At 54.5% G+C, this 19,416-nt stretch overlaps 7 protein-coding genes across 7 annotated transcripts; 3 read left to right on the top strand and 4 right to left on the bottom strand.

Moving 5' to 3' along the window:
• Nucleotides 1-512: 512 nt before the first annotated feature.
• Nucleotides 513-1,817, bottom strand: BBK36DRAFT_18807 (hypothetical protein; the record flags this gene model as incomplete). The annotated part of the gene is made up of 1 exon (XM_024897863.1): nucleotides 513-1,817. The coding sequence occupies one exon, from the start codon at nucleotides 1,815-1,817 to the stop codon at nucleotides 513-515; it is 1,305 nt and encodes a 434-aa protein (XP_024750603.1).
• A 2,429-nt stretch (nucleotides 1,818-4,246) lies between these two features.
• Nucleotides 4,247-5,776, top strand: BBK36DRAFT_1167688 (nucleoside hydrolase; the record flags this gene model as incomplete). Its single annotated transcript, XM_024895076.1, has 4 exons — nucleotides 4,247-4,286; nucleotides 4,351-4,453; nucleotides 4,545-4,714; nucleotides 4,788-5,776. The coding sequence occupies 4 exons, from the start codon at nucleotides 4,247-4,249 to the stop codon at nucleotides 5,774-5,776; spliced, it is 1,302 nt and encodes a 433-aa protein (XP_024750602.1).
• A 378-nt stretch (nucleotides 5,777-6,154) lies between these two features.
• Nucleotides 6,155-6,703, bottom strand: BBK36DRAFT_1116799 (Sm-like ribonucleo protein; the record flags this gene model as incomplete). Its single annotated transcript, XM_024890278.1, has 3 exons — nucleotides 6,155-6,349; nucleotides 6,521-6,597; nucleotides 6,676-6,703. The coding sequence occupies 3 exons, from the start codon at nucleotides 6,701-6,703 to the stop codon at nucleotides 6,155-6,157; spliced, it is 300 nt and encodes a 99-aa protein (XP_024750601.1).
• Nucleotides 6,704-7,157: 454 nt separating this feature from the next.
• On the bottom strand, nucleotides 7,158-9,194 carry BBK36DRAFT_1134951 (cyclin-like protein). The gene is made up of 2 exons (XM_024892479.1): nucleotides 8,579-9,194; nucleotides 7,158-8,438 (listed from the first exon to the last, which is right to left on the bottom strand). Exons 1-2 carry the CDS (start codon nucleotides 9,038-9,040, stop codon nucleotides 7,590-7,592), a joined length of 1,311 nt encoding a protein of 436 aa, XP_024750600.1. The 5' UTR covers nucleotides 9,041-9,194; the 3' UTR covers nucleotides 7,158-7,589.
• Nucleotides 9,195-9,522: 328 nt separating this feature from the next.
• Nucleotides 9,523-11,085, bottom strand: BBK36DRAFT_1116297 (WD40 repeat-like protein; the record flags this gene model as incomplete). Its single annotated transcript, XM_024890216.1, has 1 exon — nucleotides 9,523-11,085. The coding sequence occupies one exon, from the start codon at nucleotides 11,083-11,085 to the stop codon at nucleotides 9,523-9,525; it is 1,563 nt and encodes a 520-aa protein (XP_024750599.1).
• A 1,733-nt stretch (nucleotides 11,086-12,818) lies between these two features.
• BBK36DRAFT_1134949 (kinase-like protein) lies at nucleotides 12,819-14,840 on the top strand. Its single transcript, XM_024892478.1, is given in 3 exon segments — nucleotides 12,819-12,840; nucleotides 12,854-13,186; nucleotides 13,252-14,840. The coding sequence occupies 1 exon segment, from the start codon at nucleotides 13,282-13,284 to the stop codon at nucleotides 14,827-14,829; it is 1,548 nt and encodes a 515-aa protein (XP_024750598.1). The 5' UTR covers nucleotides 12,819-12,840; nucleotides 12,854-13,186; nucleotides 13,252-13,281; the 3' UTR covers nucleotides 14,830-14,840.
• A 3,098-nt stretch (nucleotides 14,841-17,938) lies between these two features.
• Nucleotides 17,939-19,276, top strand: BBK36DRAFT_1196068 (iron reductase domain protein; the record flags this gene model as incomplete). The annotated part of the gene is made up of 3 exons (XM_024896927.1): nucleotides 17,939-17,981; nucleotides 18,046-18,869; nucleotides 18,938-19,276. The coding sequence occupies 3 exons, from the start codon at nucleotides 17,939-17,941 to the stop codon at nucleotides 19,274-19,276; spliced, it is 1,206 nt and encodes a 401-aa protein (XP_024750597.1).
• Between the last annotated feature and the right edge of the window lie 140 nt (nucleotides 19,277-19,416).

Raw genomic sequence — 19,416 nt, 5'->3', positions numbered from 1 at the left:
CACTTTCTGTGACCCTCTCCGCTTTTGGCTTCCCTTTGTCAAGATCCCGTGTCCCAGTTTTACTTCTTCGGCCACTAGCTTTCATAACGACAAAACAAGTAGGAAATGAAAAAGAGAGAACAACAAAACAAAAAAATCGTGTGACTTCTCGTGGCACTAGTACATACATAAATCTGCTGGCGTTGGGCCAGCTCAAGTGTACGGCACCCAAATCGCCAGTCAAGTGATCCAGTGTCTCTGCCGACCGCATAACGTCAACAGGTCTTTCGAGGCCTTTTTCCTCTTTCACCTCCCGCGATAAAAGACGCTTTTGGAAAATATGTCTCCTGATCCAACATCATATGACAACCCTGAGGCTAGCCAGGTTGGATAGCTGAGATACCGACAGCCATAGTATGCTGGCAGGTAGATGGTAGACAGTGGCGAGAAAGCTGCCATCGAGCAGCTCCTGGCGACTGTTGCAATGCACACATCGTATGCATGCGTGTCTAGTTCGTCATTCTTTTTTGCGTTTAGACATCCCACTCCTCCTCGACGTCCTCCTCAGCATCGTCGCCCTTAATGGTCAATGCAGAAAAGGATCCTCCAAAGTTCTTGGCCGCGGGCTTGGATGACTTGTTGGCGGTGGTGTCGACAGTCTGCTTAGGCTGAGCCGCTGGGCGAGCCTGGGGAGTCTCCTCTCCGGATTCGACAGAGGGCGCCTTCTTGGACTTCTTGGAGGACTTGCTCTTGACAGTGCTCCACTCGTCGGACTCGTCCTTGAGCATCTCCATTTGCTCCTCCTCAGACGGCAGAGCCGAGATCCAAGAGCTCTCCAGGTTCTGGACAGGCTCCTTGGGAGCAGCGGCGGGAGCGGGAGCAGGAGTGGCCTTCTTAGCGGCCTTCTTCTGGGCAGGCTGCTCAAAGGTGTCAAGAGGGGCATGGATGGAAGCGTCGTCGTTCTTGGCAGCTCCCTTGGTGCCGTTGGTACCGTTCCATGCAGACTTGTTGCCGTTGACGGCGGCCATGAACTCGGAGCCATCCTTGGCGGCGCGGCCTTCGGCAATGCGAGCAGTTCGTCGCTGCTTCTCCTCAAGAGCCTTGCGCTCCTTTTCAGCCTCCTCGCGAGCGGCCTTGGCAGCCTCAGCCTTCTTCCTGTTCTGTCTCTGCTTCTTGGTCTCAGCCGGCTCAGGGTTCTTGGCAGCCTTGGGCTTCTTGTCCTTCTTGGACTCGGTATCAGTCAGACGCAGGACGGAAGGGCCGGCAGGGGCGGGCTCGAGCATGTCGCTGACGCCGGCAATGTCGACAGGGCGAGTCTCGGGAGACAGGACAACGGGCGACTCGTCGTCGTCGGCATCAGCGCCGTTGGACGACGGGGCAGAGGGGACGGCCTCGGGGGCGGCGGGGGCAGCCTTGGCCTTGTTCGCCTTGGACTGCTTGACCGTCTTCTCGCGCTGCTTGGGGCCGTCGTTCTTGGTGTTGAACTTGGCGCCCTCCTTGGCCTTGGAGAGCTGCCTGGCAAACTCTCGGTTGTCAATCTCCTTTTGCTTGTCGTCCGACTCGTTGGTCAGCCACTGGGGCGCCTGGGCGGCCTTTTCCTTCTGGGCATCTGCCTTGGAGGCTTTGCTGGAGTCCTGGTCCGTCACGAAGCTCTCTAGGCGCTGCTTCTTCTTCCGGTCTTCCTTGCGGACCTCTGGCTGCGAGGCCTTGGCCGTCTTGCTGATGGCGACGCCGCCCTTTTTCTTGTCCTTTTGCGTTGAGACATGGTAGAGGGCATAGCCAATGCCGATCAGGGTGGCGTAGGCGCCAATTGTGTATAAGAGGTTGGCGTCAGACATGATGTGTGGTCTGGACTGCGCGTCCGTGTCGTGAACGGGATATCAATGGATCGGACAAGAGGTAGTCACGAGATGTAGTAGCCAAGCAGAGAGAAGGGCTGCTCTCTACCTCCAGAAGGAGTCGTCTGTTGCTCGAAAAGAGACTAGGGCGACGCAATGGTCAGGCGTTCGATCGATTGTCGGATAGCTGCAGAGGCGTGCCGCGGGCTGGCAGGATGCGGCAGCGATTGATTGCACCCACGGGCGATGCAGCAAGGTTGTGGGCAGCGACAAACCGGCAGTTGGCGCGAATCCGCAGGCTGGCACAGATGGCAAATCTCGGCCGCTGCGAGGCTTGGTTCGCGGGCAGTGTAGGGAAAAGACGCCGGAATCAATGCGAGGCTCGAGTCAAGTCTAATCCTCACTGCCTGGACCCCGCGGACGATGGGCGATGGCAGCAAGCAAGCTGGAGGTGAGCAGAGGCTGAGAGGAAGGAAGTGTTGTGAAGCCGTCCAGAGCCGTTGAGGACACGAAAAAGAAACCAGGCCCGAAAGCACCAGGTGGCTTCAACGCAGGTGGAGGGCAGGGGGTGCGTTCGGGGTCGCCTTAGCGTGCTGGCCACTAGCGGCCAGTGCTGTGTGGGCGCTGTCCAATTCGCCGGCCGCCACTGGAGGGGGACGAGGTTGCAGGGGCTGGAGGGAGGCGTTCAGCGGGAAGGGAGAGACTGCCGGCAGGGGAGCGGCGCTGAGTGGCATCCGCGGCGTCTGAGTGGCTGGGCGGCGAATAACAGCGGGGCCGTCTCCGAACCTCTCTCTCGTCGTTGGCCTTGGGTTCAGTCAGTTGCAGGGCTTCTTCTTCTGCCATGAGCACGATGATGAACTACGATCGCCCTTTCGCGTAAGATGCCGTTTGGGGCGGCCAGATTGGCGTGGTCTCCCCTGGACGGGGGTTGTGATGTGTCAAGTCTGAGGGAGAGTCAGTGCCTCTTTTCCTCCTTTTGCGGCGTTGCCTGTACCTTTGGGGTCTCTCGCGTCGCGTTCGCGTACAAGTACAGAGGGCGAGGTTGCGCAAGGTGCAAGTATGGCGTTCCCTGTTCCTTTGCCTTGTGTGTAACGTAGTTGTTGTCTGGCATTATGGACGACCTCCCTGCTGCCAGCTAATTACTACTATGTATTGCTATATGCTATATGGACATACTAGTAGAACTACTATCTACCTGATACCTACCATGCGTTGTCTACCACTGATCCCCTGGGACGGCCTATCCTCCAGTCACTCGAGATATATACCCCTAATACTACATACGAGGCTGTCCATATGAGAAAGCCCCGGCGGCAGCAGAGCCACGTCCAACGGGGCGATTTGGCCAGCCTTGATCGGGTTCCAGTTTTTGCATCCATCTGTAGCACCTCAAGCTGCAGCAGCCCATGCAGTCAACCAAGTCTCCAATGCAAGGTACCGCGCCGCCCTGGATTTTGCAACAAGCTCGGGTTTGAAACAATGGTTTTTGCGTAACCGTGCCGATGCCCCTGCAGCTGAGCACCATGCTGTTTTTTTCTCTCTGCTGCTGCGCCTTTGTCGGTTGTCCATGGTTTGACGATGTTGTGAATACGGGCAAAACACATCGTGGCGTTGGGGGCGCCTACCCTAAAACGTTTGAGAGTTTGAGGCGAATCATTATCTTTGACAAGCGAGTAGTTGGAAGACCACACCGGCCAGGCTTTCATTTTTCAGGGCAAGATATTCCTCTGCAGTTCAGGAGAGTAGTTGCTTTTGAGTTGTCCAGTCCATCCCGCATCTTCGAACTTGGTGCCGCCATCAAAAGAAACAACCAGCCCAGCCCGGGGAAAGGCTGTATAACCGCCAGTAGCCGCATATCAAACGGCAACCCAACAAAGCTGCATCTCTAGAACCCAATTCCCAGTCCCCCCAAAAAGCAAAACATCTGCAGTTGCGCTTTGTAAAAGCCAAGACTCCCAATCCCGAGATACGAAGTAATACGAAATCCATAACCGTCCAAGCTCCGTCCAGTTCAACTTCTCTTCTTATTACCCGTTGATTTTCGGCCGTCGCCGGCCGCTGAGGAGGCGCCCCAAAACGGGGCAAGCTCCGTCTGTTCTCTGCCCGTGTGGACGCAACAATTTGCGATTATCTCAGCCAAAAACCACAAGTTGAAAGGAAGAAGAAACCCCGCCATCTTCTTGTTCTTGGCCCGGGCCTTCTCCATCTTTTTCTCCCCTTGACGGTGCCTTTTCTTTTGGATTTAAATACGTGCTCCCAGAGCCCTCAAAAGAGCATCCATTATTTCTTTATTTCATCATTGCTGCTGCTGCTGCGTCTTTTGCTTCAACCGATTGGTGTTGCTCTGCCTTGAGTTTGGCCTATCTGCTGCAAATTTGACCCCCCCCAACAAGCCCCTCTAAACTACATTGTCGACGTCGATAACAAAGATGGCTCCAAAATGCAAAATCATCCTCGACACCGATCCCGGTATGTGATATTTTCCTTCACTCAACTGCCTTCAAAATTGGCACGAGCTTACTCTTCATCACAGGTGTCGACGATGTCATGGCCCTTCTCCTGGCCCTCAGTGCCCCTCCCGAAGAGCTCGAGTTGGCCATGATCTCCGTCACATACGGCAACGTCCCGCTGCAGTCGTAAGTCGTTCATCATGAAGATTCAATTCAAACGCATATCCGTTTTACTTCATCCCCTATGACCTGGCTGACTTCCCGTTTACTACCTTAGCTGTCTTCGCAACGTGGCTGCCATGTACCACGTCCTGGAAAAGGAATTCGAGTGGAGAAAGTCCCAAGGCCGTCCCGAGGGCTATGAGACGCTCAAGGCTCACAAGACACTTGTCGCCGCGGGAGCTGAGCACTCCCTCGCCGATCCCGTCTTGGCTGCTGACTACTTTCGTACGTGATAACAGGATGCAAAAAGCTCATTGTCCCTTATGAAAATGAGCTGACCGAGACGGCAATCATATAGATGGCGCTGACGGACTGCACAACGTCCATGATATTCACACTGACTTGAGCCCCGCCGAGACCTGGAAAGCTTTGTTCGACAAGGAGGACGGCGCTGACCACGGCCCCTCGTACCCTCGCTTCAAAGCCTCCAAGGAGCCCGCCCACAAGGAGATGCTGCGCCTTCTCAGAGAGAACCCTCCAGACACCATCAGCATCCTGGCCGTCGGCCCCCTCACAAACGTTGCCCTGGCAGCTACCGAGGACCCCGAGACCTTCCTCCGAGTCAAGGAGCTCGTCGTCATGGGCGGAGCTGTCGAGGTTCCCGGCAATGTCACCCCCACGGCCGAGTTCAACACCTACGCGGATCCCCTCGCCGCCGCTCTCGTCTATGCCCTCACATCGCCCACCCCTGCCTCGACTCTTCCCCCTATCCCTAGCCATGTCACCAACATCAAGCCTTACCCCGCTAAGCTCTCTCGGCGCCTCAAGGTCACTTTATGCCCCCTGGACATCACCAACCGCCATTTCATCAACAAGAACTACTTCAACGAGACCGTCAAGCCTCTCGTCGATGCCGGCAGCCCCCTTGCCCGATGGACCGCCCACTTCATCAACGGAGCCTTCGACAAGATCGACTCCATGGAGGGAGACGGCAGGGAGCCCGAGCTGGCTCTGCACGACCCCTTCACCGTCTGGTACATGCTCACCCACGACGATGCGCGATGGCAGACGCCCGCGCGGCCCGAGGACCTGCGAGTCGAGACGATTGGACAGTGGACCCGGGGATCCTACGTCCTCGACAAGCGTGTCCGCGCCAAGCCCGGCGAGGCTGCCGGTGAGCTCCCAGAGAATCCCGAGGACGACACCAACCTGGTGACTCTGGACGAGGTTCCCGGAGACACCATGGGTTGGTTGAGTGTCCGCAAGGGCAACAGAATCGGGCGGTTGATCAAGTCTCCCGGCGAGACCATCTTCAAGGAGGTCTGGATGCAGCGCGTGTTTCAATAGAGTATAGGTAGCCCTTTGTCTTTTTCTTGGTACTTTTCTGGATAGATTGAGCGCCGTGTCAGCAAACCGCAACTCGGGCGTAAGAAATGAAGAAATAGCATTGATATAAGATAAACATAGACAGAAAATCGTACCCTTTTTTTCTGCAGAAAGGCCGGCTTCATGCTTTGTACCATATAAACTCCAGGCGCTCCCAAGTGCCTACCTAATAACGGCCCATACTCAAAAACAAACCAGGTTGAACATGCAATCGAAAAAGAAAAAGTCGACGAACTAGATCAGCTGTGCCTCCCACCTCCCATCTTTTTTCTCTCGAGGCTTGCATCTGTTTTTGGTCCAAAGAAAATCTGCGAGGGAGAACAATCGGCGTGGCGCCCTTTAGATGTGTTTAATGCCTCCTATTACCGTGCCCTTCACCTTGGTCCAGTCGATGCTCTTGTCCAGCGGCTCGTCGACGAGGCCCACGGAGCAGACGTTGTCGCCCCGGACGAGGTACAAGCCCAGCGGGACCTCTGCGGACGGCTCCGGGTCGTCGGGCGTTCGGATGATTCTTTCCACGGCGCCTTTGAGGACCTGTGGGTGATTGGCGCAGGTAAACGGGTCAGCCACATCTCTTTCTTTTTTTTTCTTCGTGTCTCCCATCTTCGGCTGAGGAAAAGCAAAGCTCTCCTACAAGAGGGGGAGGTTCCCTAAGAAGGAGGGAGGGAGGGAGGGTTGAAAGGGTGGAACGTGGGTTTGGCGTACTAGGTTTGTTGAGGCATCGCAGGCTGCCAGCTCTCCAACGAGGATTCGCGAATCGGCCGTGACGATGAGCACCGTCTCTGTAAAAAGCAACATTCGTACGTCAGTGATCGAATTCGATCGTGGACTGCTGGTTCTGCGGGGCTCTTCGTGCTCACTGTTGAGATATCCTCCTAACGTGGCCATTTGCGCAAAGACGAGAGAGCCTTGGAAGATGACGCGCTCGAAAAGGAAGATGCAATGGCCTGCTTCGACGAGTATGGGAAGCTTTGGCGGGTTTGGTTGCTTTAGGTAAAAGAATGTATTTGGTTTGGGGGGGTTGCAAGTTTATGGACGGCTCTTTTTCGAGAAGCAAAGCACCAAGAGGTTGTAGCTCCCGGGCGCGCTAAGCTGTTTCTGGGAGGTTGCTGAGGGATTCAACTCCAGAGCTTCGATGCTGCGATGCTTTGAGCTGCGGTTCGAAGGAGGGATGCGCAACATTGAAATGGGAAAAGTTTTCTCTACACCACAGTATAAAACGAAATGCAGAACTAGAAAAATCTACCTGACTCCCACGCGTGTGGACGCAACCAACCCATCTTCAACTCCAGCCCTGCCCTCCACCGCTACATACGACGTCTAGACGTACAAAGACACACAGAAAGCACGCTGCCCAAGAGTAAATGGTAATGAGTCAATTTGCATACTACCTGGGATATCAAGCTCTGTCCGCCGCCGCAAGAGAACGAAAACAAAGCAAATAAAAACATAGCGAACCCCAGCTCCCAGCACAAGAAGTCACAGTTAAGCCATTGTGCCTATGCGGCAGCCTCTATCCAACAAATCAGGTCAATGTGAGCAGCTCTTGAGAGAAAAAAACAAAAGAAAGCAATCCCCCAACGCCGTCCTTGAGCTCGTAGCATTACCTCAAGTCCAAAGGGAAGACCTTTTCACCTTTGCCAGGGCCGTTCCGTCGTTCCATTGTAATACAGAAAAAAGAATGAAAAAGATAGCAGCATGGTTAGTAGAGATACCCAAACGCCAAAGCTCCTTGGGGCAAGCTTGAAAAGCTGCGCATGCCTGTGCCCGAAGCCTAGTCTTCGACCAGCTCGCCTTCGTCTTCCGAGAGTCTGGCCCTCTTCTCGGCCCTTTCACTTTCCGCAGATAGGTCCGCCTCTACATCTTTTCTCTTGGAGGGAGACCGTGGTGCGTGATCGCCGTCGCCCACGGCCTTTGAAGGACCACCGTGTTCCTTGTCCCTTACATCCGAGTGCCGATCAGTCGCTCCGTTCATCTTGGGACCGGGGCTATGGCTCTCCCGGTCAAGCTCCATTGGCGTTCCGGCGTTGGACGATTGGGTGTCGTTCAGCGCATCATGCCGTCGTCTGGTGTTTTCAAGGTGGAACGCGGGCGATGGCAGCGACGGGTTCTGCTTTCTAAGCGGATTCTCCGTGTAAAACTGACGCATCGTCTCGACAGCCTTTGCACAGCACTCTTCGCTCCCCTTCAGAAACTTCCACCAGGCTTCGCCGTTCATATCGTCGATCTGCTGATTCGTGTGGGCGCAAGCAAAATAGATGGAGCTGATGGCGACATCTCTTGCTTCAATCAACAGCGGCAAGGCCGTCAAGCACGCGTCGTTGCAGAATGCCCAAGCCGCTTGCCGCAGGTGTTTGTTGTGGATGACCCCCAGCTGTCCCAGGAGCTCGAAGAGATGACGGTAGGGATTGTCAATCATCAGGTCGAATGCCAGTTGTTCCAGCATCACCTCCTCATAGGTCAAGATGCTGTCCCTCCATCGCCAGTACTCCTTGCTCTGCTCATCAATAATTAATTTTGTGTTTTTCTGGGCGACTCGAGCAACAGCGATAATGATCTCCTTGGTCTTTCTGCAGTTCTCTTCGGTCTTGTTTGCCAGGAACAGGGAGGTTGCGGCGATGTTCTGGGCGTAGAAGGTCAGTCTTTGTTCTTCTCCATGATGACATGAAAGTAAAATCCTTGGATAGAAGTGGTCAAGTGTTGCAAGGCGAGGGAATGAAGGCAGAAATGAAAGTAACGAAACGAAAAAGAAAGTGCACGTACGTAATGATGAATGCCTCCCTTCTCCTGAACCATGCTGCAACGCATGTAAAATCTGTGAAAGAACACTCCAGCTACCCATAGCGTGATCTGTGGTAGGTCGAGCATCACACCAGCCTGGTATATGAAGTTGATGCCCTTGGCTCTCCTGAGCCTCTCTTCCGCGGGCGGGATTCCATCGATGATCGAGGGTGTGCTTAGAACCTCGTCCGTAGTGAAGAACCACTGATTCGGCAGCGCCAACGGCGTTTCCTCCCCGGATCGCGAGGGAGTCTGCTGGCTGGACGCGCCTTGCGGTCTCGGCGGGGATGTCCGCGCGCTGTGCTGGGGAGGCGTGGGCGCGGCCGGAGGGACCTCGCGACGGCGAGGCGGCGACCGAGAGGGCCTCTCGTGGCGCGCAGATCCCGCGAGGGTTGGCGGTTGATATCCCTCTCGCGGGGGGCGATAGCGGTCGATGCTTGCCATTGCTGTGGACGATTATAGCGAGTTGGCGAATGGCTGGGCGCAAAGACTGCGAGATTTCATCGAGAGCGTCGGTGTCGGATAACCCTGCTTTTCTTTCACTCGGTGGACCGCAGCCAGCTGGACGTCATAGATGAAGTTTGAAAATGGGCGGCGCGACAAGCCATGGACGAGATCGTGGTTAACGCTATGACCCGTCCTTATCTAATCTGCAGCGGCGAGTCACATGACTAATCGGGAGATCCAGGTACTTGTACTCCGTACCTGACGTAGTACCACAAGGTGCTTGCCTTTCGTCGACTGCTCGACTCTGTTCTCAGTTTGCCTTCAGTCCGCTCTCATATATGGGGTTATATGCTTTGTGCTTTCATTTTTTTTTTTAACCTTCACCTCGAGGGAAATTGGGCATAGTATGCTGTGCCAAACCTGGGTATCTATTTCGACATGCCTATAGTTCCATTCAAACAATATGTACAGTCTCATGACTATAATGCCTCGCCGTCATTCCTCCCCCACAGCTTCACCGTGCGGTCGTGTCCTCCACTCACAATCCATTTTCCGTCTCTGCTATAGTCAACACTGGCAACTGGAGCAGTGTGCCCGCTCAGCGTTTGCACCAGGGTCCAATCGTCGGCCGAGAAAATCTTGACGTCCCGATCAAAACCGCTCGAGATGAAAAAGGTGCCAGCCTTCTTGGGCAGTTGGGCACCCTTCTCGTCCTGCCCCGGCGGGGTGCCGAGGAGGGGGTCGTCCAGGCCTTTGAACCATCGCATATCGGACACAGCGCTGTTGTGTGCTCCGATACCTCCTGTCCTTTGCACCTTTCGAACATCCCAGCACTTGATCCATCCATCGGCCGAGCCGGACAGGACTCGGTGTCCATCGGGACTCCAATCCAACGCGTGTATCGGTTTGATGTGTCCATCCAAATGCCCATCGAGAATCATGACTGTCCGCCCTGATCGTAAATCCCATATCCTGCCAATGCTGTCCAAGCCTGCGCTGGCGAGGAGGGAGCCATCCGTGTTAAAGGCAACGGAATAGACACCGCGAGAGTGGCCCTCTTGTAGCAGGAGCTCTGCACTCGTCTCCACGTCCCAAAGACGCCATGAAGTATCTTCCGACGCAGATGCCAGGTACCGGCCAGATGGATGGAACTCTACTCGGCAAACTCGCTGCGCGTGTCCCTTGAAGGTGGAGATGGGGGTGTCTTGGTTCAATGACCAAAGATGTACCAGTCCCTCGGCACCACCCGAAGCAAGATTGACTGAATCTGGGGAGACGCCGCTCTCCGGCAAAGTGGCCCCGGGATACCACGAAATTCCGCTGATCTTGTTGGTATGGCCACGGAAGCTCATCTTTTCTGTAAGGTTCTCTGTGTCGATGAGCTTCACTTGACCACCCCAGTTGCCCACAGCAATCAGCTCCCCGTTGGGCGAGAATCTGGTCATGCTGATATGCCTCTCGCCAATGGTCTGACTTCCTTGCAGCTCAAAGGCCTGCAACCTCTCCTTGATTTGCTTCCGGAACTTGACATGCGTCCGCAGGGGTATTGTAGACTCGGCCTTTTGAAAAGCTGTCCTTCGCTTTGCCCGCGGCAGGGAATACTCTGCTATGTTAATGCGAGCCTTTAGTAGCTCGGGCCCTCCTCTTGAGTAAAACTCCTCTTCTTGCTCTTCCTCTTCTGCGTCCTCGGTTGCATCCTCCATGGTGATGTCGCCGCTCTCGAGCCCAGCCATCTCCGCCTGAATCGTCAGGAGCTCTCGCAGTCGGTCTCGGCGATCGGCTGGCCCTTCGCCGAACAGGGTGATGGGCTCGCCCATCTCTCGCAGCTTGGCACGAACTCTTCCATCGTCGGTCGGGACAGCAATCGTGGCAGCGAGTCGTTTTCGGTTGAATTGGTTGAGGATGGCGGATGCCTTCTCTGGCGGGGCGCCGTCGCCCATGTTCATTTCGTAGTCATGGTCTTCTGGAACGTCTTCCAGAGCGATTCCCGAGGGCTGCTGCTCCGCGTCCTCCACGTATGCTTGTCGTGATGGGTGCATCATCTTGTCGAGAATGGTTGAGGGAGGTGGAGGTGAGAGATGTCGTAGGCAGAAGAGTGGTCTTCGTGAGAGCCGAGCGAGATGATCTCGTAAGGCCTGTGAAGAAATACAGAGTAGGTTCAAGTGAAGACGTGGACTCTAGGGAAGAAAGGACAATCAGATGAGCCAAGAACAGCAAGGTAGCATAAGACGAGTGCCTGCCAATTTGCGACAACAGCGCGACTCCGTGTCTTATCACCAATTCAGGGTTCAACAGTGCATCAGTTTGAAGGCGAGGCTGCCAACCGATCTGCAGGCAAGCTTTTGGAGCTTTGAATTTTGAGCCTGCCGTTCATTGGCGGGTCAATATTAGGTAAGCGGGTGAATGGTTTCTCGTACTAGCAGACATTCAACAAGCAAGCAAACAACAGAAGAATTCCTATACCGCTGTTGAGTTCATATAAGATTTCGTTTACTAGCTGGTATAATAGATTGAAGAGAGAACAGCCACTTTTGAGACTCATTTCATGGGGTCCACGCAGCCTACGTACAGAAGAATGTAGACACAAAGATATTTACTTATCCCCATGTGCCAGGTTTAGTTTAGTAATACTTGAACTCCCTTGCGAAGTTTCGGGTAAGATACCTACTGACGTCCAACTCGTCAAGAGATCCAAATCGATGACCCCAGGGGAACAGGATATTCGAAAACAAATCCGGCTCGATGACATGAAATAGATCCTTTGAGTGGTTTCTCTTCCCGGTAGTACATACATCAGTAGTGAAGGCCGTCGCTAGCCGTGCCTTGCGTGCCTACCTGGGTATGCACTGATATCAAAATGCAGTTCGATTATCCAGGGCCACTCGTGACGGCACCTGTTCGCCACCAGTGGACAGATGCAGCAAGTCGGACCTCTCCCAAGTCGTATTGCAGACGGGGCTTTGCAAAGTATGCGCGCTGTGAACTAAGCAGGCTCTATTAGGACAGCGATTTCCTGCATGGCATTTCCACTGGATGAACGACACTGGAAGACGGGTACTTAGTATCTGCAAGTACGAAAAGACAAAGAGGAAAAGGCACAGACGCCCCGTCGAAGAAGCTCAGAAGCACTGAATCATGCCCATGCTGGCGATGGCTGGAAGAGGACACGCCGGAGTGGCCGCTGACATTCCTGGCCACCTGGGCTGCCAACCAAGCATGCATGGCATGTGCAAGACGCTGGGCCAATTGCAGCCCTGGAAAGTCGACGGCGACGATGCGAGAATGCCGGGATTGCAGGTTCCCCTGCGTTTATGCCGGAGCGCCAGAGCAGCTGACGGGTCTATCACTGAGTGATTCATACACGTCACGAAGTGGCTGCTTTCGCTTCCACTCATGACGGTCACGTCTCACTTTTTGGCGGTCTTCCATTTCCCAATTTTTCCGTGATCGTGATCCGGGGCAATCGTACGATGGATCTCTGGGGTGCAATTTGTTTCCAACTTTTTTTTTCCTCAGCCCTCTTTTCCTCTGTGGGGAGCAGCCCAAACTTTGCCCGAACAAGGTTTAGCGGCCGCTGGCGCCCCCGGCTCTGCGCTGACATGCGCTGTGCGAAATAGCTTTTGCCCAGTAAAGTCTGCGGTACGAGAGCGCTGAATCCGCTGAGTCCCGCGACCAGCTCCCTGGCGCGCAGGGTGTACAGGGGTTGTAAGGGCTCGAGTGAGCAGCAGGTGAGGCTGCCTGCAGGCCAAGCCCGGGCCGTGGGAAAAAAGTTCACTTTTTTGCCCTCTGGTGGTCAATTAATTACCACCCTTACTAAAAATATTTCCGCCTGTGGGATTGGCCGGCCGCCTGCCTCTTCTGCTACTTCCTTCCTTGCTTTCCCTTCGCTTCCCTTCCTTCTTTTGTTCTTCCTCCTCACACCTTTTGGTGAAACAAACGCAGTCTTTCCACTCCTTCACACTCTTCCCTTGGAAACGGTTACTCACAAATGCATATACAAGACGTCTCTGATCTGCCCTCGTCCTTCTTCAGGTACCAGATGCGTGTATCGAGCCGCCGCCTTGAGTCTCAGCGTCAAACCGAATCCGCGCAGCGAGTAGATCCGGAGCGCCGCCGTGGCACGCCTTGAAAGCAGCGAGTTTGGCGACACGGGAGTTTCCAGGCTCCTGGCTGTCGCTTGTTTATTTCGTTGAGACTGCAGGTCTAGATAGATACAGTGAGCTGTATCCCCCGTCATCATGATCAAGAAAGCATCGGGCTCTCAGCCGGTGGTGGCGCGGTCCACTGTACGTGGCTTTCAGGTGACCCCGGTGGCATCTGGCGATGAAGATTCCGACAATGGTATTTGTGACACGCCTCGTCTTTCGGGCCCTCGTGGTCGTTCGCGCATCGACGACGTTGTGAGCGCCAACTGCAGCCCCGTTCTGCGCAGCACAGCTTCGCCGAGGATGTCGGGAATCGCCAAACTGCGGCTGCAGATGGAGCCTCTGAGCCTTGATCCGGCATCGCGCTCCTCGTCCATGTCTCGAAGTGGCACCCGCCTGCATTCTCAGACCAGCTATGAAGATATGAGCCGCTCCCAGAGCCGGGACGGGAGTCGAAGTGAAACTGGCAGCGACCTTTCTGATGGCGGATCGATGAGTTACGAGGTCAACCTGGAGAATGACTTTGTCAGTGAAAGCGTGCGCGGCAGGTCGTTTATGGAACCCCTGGAGGGCGGGCTCAACCCGAGACGTAAGATGACGTCGGATGATTTCGAGCCGCTGCGATGCCTTGGCAAAGGGACTTACGGCACGGTTGTGTTGGTGAAGCAACGCACCACTGGAAAGCTCTACGCCCAGAAGCAGTTCAAGAAGGCCTCTCTGGTCGTCCACAAGAAGCTGGTTGAACAGACCAAGACCGAGCGGCAAATTCTGGAATCGGTGAACCGACACCCCTTTGTCGTCAAGCTCTTTTATGCTTTCCAAGACCAAGAAAAGCTCTATCTGATTTTGGAGTACGGACAGGGAGGAGAGCTGTTCACCCATCTCAACACGGAGAAGATGTTTTCCGAACCGGTGGCTGCCTTCTACATGGCTGAAATGCTTCTGGCCATTTCCCACCTACACGATACCCTGGGCGTGGTGTACCGTGACCTCAAGCCCGAGAATTGTCTTCTCGATGCAGAGGGCCACCTTCTGTTGACGGATTTTGGGCTATCCAAGGTGGCAGTCGACCAGTCGGAAGACAGCTGCAACTCCATCTTGGGAACAGTCGAGTACATGGCACCCGAGGTTATTCAGGGGAAGAAGTACGGCAAGGCCGTGGACTGGTGGTCGTTTGGAGCTCTCGCATACGACCTGATGACGGGAAACCCTCCTTTTAGGGGGGGAAACCACGCCAAGATCCAGGAGAACATTGTCAAGCAGAAGCTCGTGCTGCCGTACTACCTCAGCCTGGATGCCAAAGATCTTCTCACCCGGCTCCTGAGGAAGGATCCCAACAAGCGGCTGGGAGCTGTGATGCCTAAGGATATGCAGACGATGAAGAAGCATCGGTTCTTCCGCAAGATTGACTGGAAGAAGTTGGCCGCACGAGAGATGGAGCCCCCCATTCAGCCCATGATCACAGATCCCGAGCTGGCAGAGAACTTTGCACCGGAGTTCACGGAGCTTTCACTGAGCCCTACCGTGTCGTCGAGGGACTTTTGGCCAGCCAGCCCGCCCAAAGACGATCCATTTGGCGGATTCAGCTTTGTGGCGTCGTCAAGCCTGCTTGAGAGCGGGGGTTACTTGACAAGTCGTTGAAATAGACTAGAGACAATGCCGGGCAAGCATAAGCATGAACAATTGGACCGGCGTTCATCGGAGGAGGGGCTTCTCGAAGAGTAGGATAGACCGCATCGTCTAGATACATCTTTCAGGGAGAGAGACTAGAGTTATTGACCTACCAGGTAGCTAGTATTGTTTCCACAGCTTACAGCTCGGATAGATGACAATGGAGTTCTGGGAGTTATCGTTTCTTCGCACGCAGCGATTATGCTTCATCTTGATGAACCTGGGTCTTGATGTCTGTACGGCCGATGTATGACGGTCCTAAGTAGGTCGGCGACAGTAGCACTTGGTAGGACTATTCTTAGGTGCCTAAGGCACTGGCAGACAGAGGAGACGACGTTATCCCGAGGTAGTAGTTGCATCGACAGTCGGCTTCGGGACAGTTGATGGCTTGCCTTCCATTTACGCAAGCTCTCGTGGCTGAGACTTTGGAAACCGCCATTGTGATGATCCTTCAGCAAAGGTAGACGGAGCAACTACCAACTCGAAACAATCTAGTGTTTTGTTCAATTCCAGATGGAATTATTGTAGGTCAGATCGGAGATGATGATACACGCCCCCTCCCCCCCCCGCGGAAACGGACACCCAGGCATCATCTTGTTCGGTGATAAGCAGCTGGCGGAACTCCGAACTTGGGGCATTGATGCGTCACCGGGGCCGCTGTTCGAATAGCCGTAGGAAGACAAGGATCTTGAACGAGTCCAGATATAGTCGGTAGTACTATCGTGCTGCCAAGGTCCCTATGGGGGATGCATGGTTGTCGTGTTGGGTTGATTCGTTGTGGGATGACAACATCGATGCTTTTCTAAGTGGGAATTATTGGTGTAATGAGTGGCCATTGACACGCTGGCAACTTTCAAACGGAAAGTCCATCAATTGCAAAGGTACCCAGCTGTGATGTTTTCATGTTGGGTTCAAATGCTCGTACTGCTGTAAAAGGCAATGGGAACTACCTTAATACATGTAAATTGTAGACACATCGTGACGGGCAAGAGCTGAGGATTCCAACAGCGGCAAGTGCAATCTCGAGACGGATTACTAACCACACCGAAGCTCTGAAACTTGCTCTTATCAAGAAAGACAACAATCACCTGATTTCCCTCGACTCAAGGCTTGATCTTGACATCCTCACCAGTCGCATCCTCATGGCCTGCCCACCACTCTGCATCACGGGAAAGCCACCAGGCCTGAGCTTACCGTATCGGGCATCATGGTCAGCGCGGGATGGCGCCGCTCAGCAGCAGGCAAAGAGGCAGTGCTGCGGTAAAGCAAAAGAAGCTTTCGAGGTGCCCGTCTCTTAGTTGAACTACAACAGGAACCGGAGGCGTGACGAGAGACGGCCCATATCAGTGGCTGGAGAGCTTAACCAGAGTCACTTACGGGAAGCTACAGCGCTTCGATGCTTCTCGTATTTATCGACAACTATCCATGATTCAACACTCGGGAAGCGAGATGGAGACACTATCCAGGGGCTGGATTGAATCTGCATCTGACTGAGAACCAAAATCTGGAGTCTAGATGTTGGTCCGGCTCGGAGAGTTAGATCCTCCGGCGGTCCAAAATATCCATGGCAGTCAGCACCCAAAGACGCCGTGGCAGGTAAGGTATTTGAGATTCTATCTGGGTCTATCTCACCAACAAGCCATGACCCAGTCAGGGTGGCCGCCAGGCCAGGGACGACTGGAGCACAAATTGCAGCAAACCACACGAGAGACTATAGTTGCACGAAGCAGAAACGCGCCACGCCGCTAGCTGCTGCCCTGCGCCTCGCTTGAGACAACACGATTTGCACTCTGGTTGCTCTACCGAGATATCCAACAGGCTTTGCTCCTTGTTGTTGTCATCACTTGCGTTGTCAGCATGTGCCGTTTCTACCGTCGGTCTGCTTTGTATCGCATGTCGCTGGCAGATCACAGACATGTTGCTCCGCCGCCAGCTTGAGAGAGGGACAGAGGGAGGGCAAGGGGAAAGGACAGAATCGAGAAGCGAGGAAAACGGCGGAAATTGAGGTCGACATGATCAAGCCTTGCATCAATGGCGTTGTCGTGGCCCCCAACGATAGTTTCTGCCGCGGTGGCTTGAGGCGGGAGGGAAACAGGAGCGGACTCGAGACGACAACGACGGGAGGCCTTGACCACGAAACGCGCAAGCCGATGTAGCAGAAACCATGCGCGCCCCTAGCTGCCGTCTCTTCCAACCAGCGTGCCTGATTACATTCGTTTGGATGCCCACTGGCGCCAACAGAAACAGAGCCAAGGCGTTGCCAGTAGTATGTCGCTCTTGTGCAACGCTTTGCATTCTGCTGCTATTACTTCAACAATCCGCCCGCTTGGAACTATAGAGTTGGGGTGCCCCGCTAGGACGCAGCCTCACGATGGACTACTATAAGCCATGTTCCCCTCCACTGCAACCCAACGCTGGCCCGCACTATTTTTTCGAAACAAGAGCTATGACGAGACCTATTCTGCTTGATCTGCGTTTTCAATGCTTTCAGGGGGGCTAGGACGACGATATGTGCCTACATACGAGTACGAAGTACCAGGTAGGCGACTCTCATCACCGTCACCATCACCATCGGTCGTCGAGAGTCCGGGGTCCGGCTTATCTTGTTCCCTGGCCGGACGAATTGGAGTGAGTCTATTTCCAAGACTACGAGCAAGTAGGGCCCATTTGGAGACTGGAGTAAGGCTGGAGCTGCGGTGGCCTTGCTCCAAGCCGTGGCGGAGAGAAAAAATAGAAATAGGCTTACAGGGGGGGATGCATGAATGCCTTTGGATACACACCCCCTTCACCCCTTTGGGATGCCAGGCGAGCCCGAGACATCCCTATCCTGCTCCCAATGAAGACCTCGACCACTCAGATATTAAATGGCCCCCTCCAAGGACGACTCGAAGAGGCTTGTTGAGGAACAGCAACTAGTGGCATCCATCTTTCGGCGGGCGTTACAAGCAGTATAAGCTTGCACGATCCCCGTTGCAACCTACTTCGATTGATTCATTTGTCTATACATTGTTATCCTCTATATACAAACAGAAACCGAAACGCAGAGAGACGAATCTACACGCGTGTCCCGGCATTCATCATGAGGTTCTCTCAAAGTACGGCCGTGGCTGCCGCCGCTCTCTGTAAGTTCTCAAATATCTGATTGCTGCGTCTGACTATTCCCTTGACTGACATGATACAATCAAGACGCCGGTGTTGCTTCGGCGGCCACTGCCTCCTTCTGTCCCAACGACGGCGTGTGCTTCGAATGGGGAGTCCCTGAGGCCTCGGCTAAGGCGGGCTCCGGCGATATCTTCTTCCAGCTCAAGGCTCCCACATCATGGCAATGGATCGGTCTCGGCATCGGCACTCAGATGGTTGGCTCGCAAATGTTCATCATGTACCAGGACGGCAAGGGGAACGTGACGCTCAGCACAAGGCCGGGCGCCAACCATGTCATGCCGACTTACAAGGCGAGAAACGATGTCGAGCTGCTGGCCGGCTCCGGTGTGGTTGACGGCAACATGGTTGCCAATGTCAGATGCGGCAACTGCACCAACCTCGATCTCTCGGGCAAGTCGAACTGGATCTCTGCTTGGAAGTCGGGAGATGCCCTGGACTCGACGAACCCTGCGGCGGTTATCACGCAGCACGACAGCATGACGCAGTTCCAGGTCAACTTGGCCCAGGCCAGCATCAGCTCCGACGCGAACCCCTTTGACGGATCCAGCAGCGACAGCAGTAGCAGCTCTGGCGATGACGGCGGCAACAACTCCAGCAGCTCTGGCGATGGTGATGGCGATGGTGATAGTGCTGTTTCCGGTGTCAGCGATGGCTCATCGAACCAAACCCTGGTCAACGCCCATGGCATCCTCATGTCGGTCATCTTCGTCATCATGTATCCGCTTGGCTCGAGCTTGATGCCGCTGATCGGAAAGTGGTATATCCACGCATCGTGGCAGACGATTGCTTTCCTGGGCATGTGGGCTGGACTTGGACTTGGTGTCACTATTGCCAAACGCGAGAATGAAGTACGTCCCGTCTCTGCCCTTCCGTTCACTGAAACAATTCACCAATACTGACAATGATGCTGTTCCAGTTCTTTGACCAGCCTCACTCTCGACTCGGCGTCATCCTCGTCGCTCTCATCAGCCTTCAGCCCGTCTTTGGCTTGATCCACCACATCAACTATCTCAAGACGCAACGCCGCGGAATCTTTGGCCACTTGCACTGCTGGTATGGGCGTGCCCTCATGATCATCGGTATTGTCAACGGCGGTCTCGGCCTGCAGCTCGGCAACGTCGCGACACGCTACATCATTGCTTACTCTGTCGTTGCCGGAGTCACCACGCTGTTCTACTTGGCCTCCATTGCTTTTGGCTGGACCCGAACGAGGAGGAACCAGAACCAGTCGAAACAGGTCGAGCAATCCTCGTAAGGAGGGCTCAGGTAGGGAGAGGGAATGGATGCTCCCTGGAGAAGAAAAGCGTCTCGAGAAGGGGCACTTGATGCCATAGTAATTATACCCACATGCAGATTGGCTTTACACACACATGAATTGGCATACGTACAGCATGT

This window comes from Trichoderma citrinoviride (assembly GCF_003025115.1).
Source record: "Trichoderma citrinoviride strain TUCIM 6016 unplaced genomic scaffold BBK36scaffold_5, whole genome shotgun sequence".
Taxonomy (NCBI): Eukaryota; Fungi; Ascomycota; class Sordariomycetes; order Hypocreales; family Hypocreaceae; genus Trichoderma; species Trichoderma citrinoviride.
Note: the sequence above shows the minus strand (reverse complement) of the source record. Positions and strands in the feature narration are given on the sequence as shown.

Excerpts from the sequence above, each read along its gene's own strand:
- BBK36DRAFT_1134951 (XM_024892479.1), bottom strand. The coding sequence starts at position 9,040 with ATGGCAAGCATCGACCGCTATCGCCCCCCGCGAGAGGGATATCAACCG. Across the intron at positions 8,439-8,578 it reads AGGGAGGCATTCATCATTAC|AACATCGCCGCAACCTCCCT; the intron begins GTACGTGCACTT and ends TTCTACGCCCAG.
- BBK36DRAFT_1134949 (XM_024892478.1), top strand. The coding sequence starts at position 13,282 with ATGATCAAGAAAGCATCGGGCTCTCAGCCGGTGGTGGCGCGGTCCACT.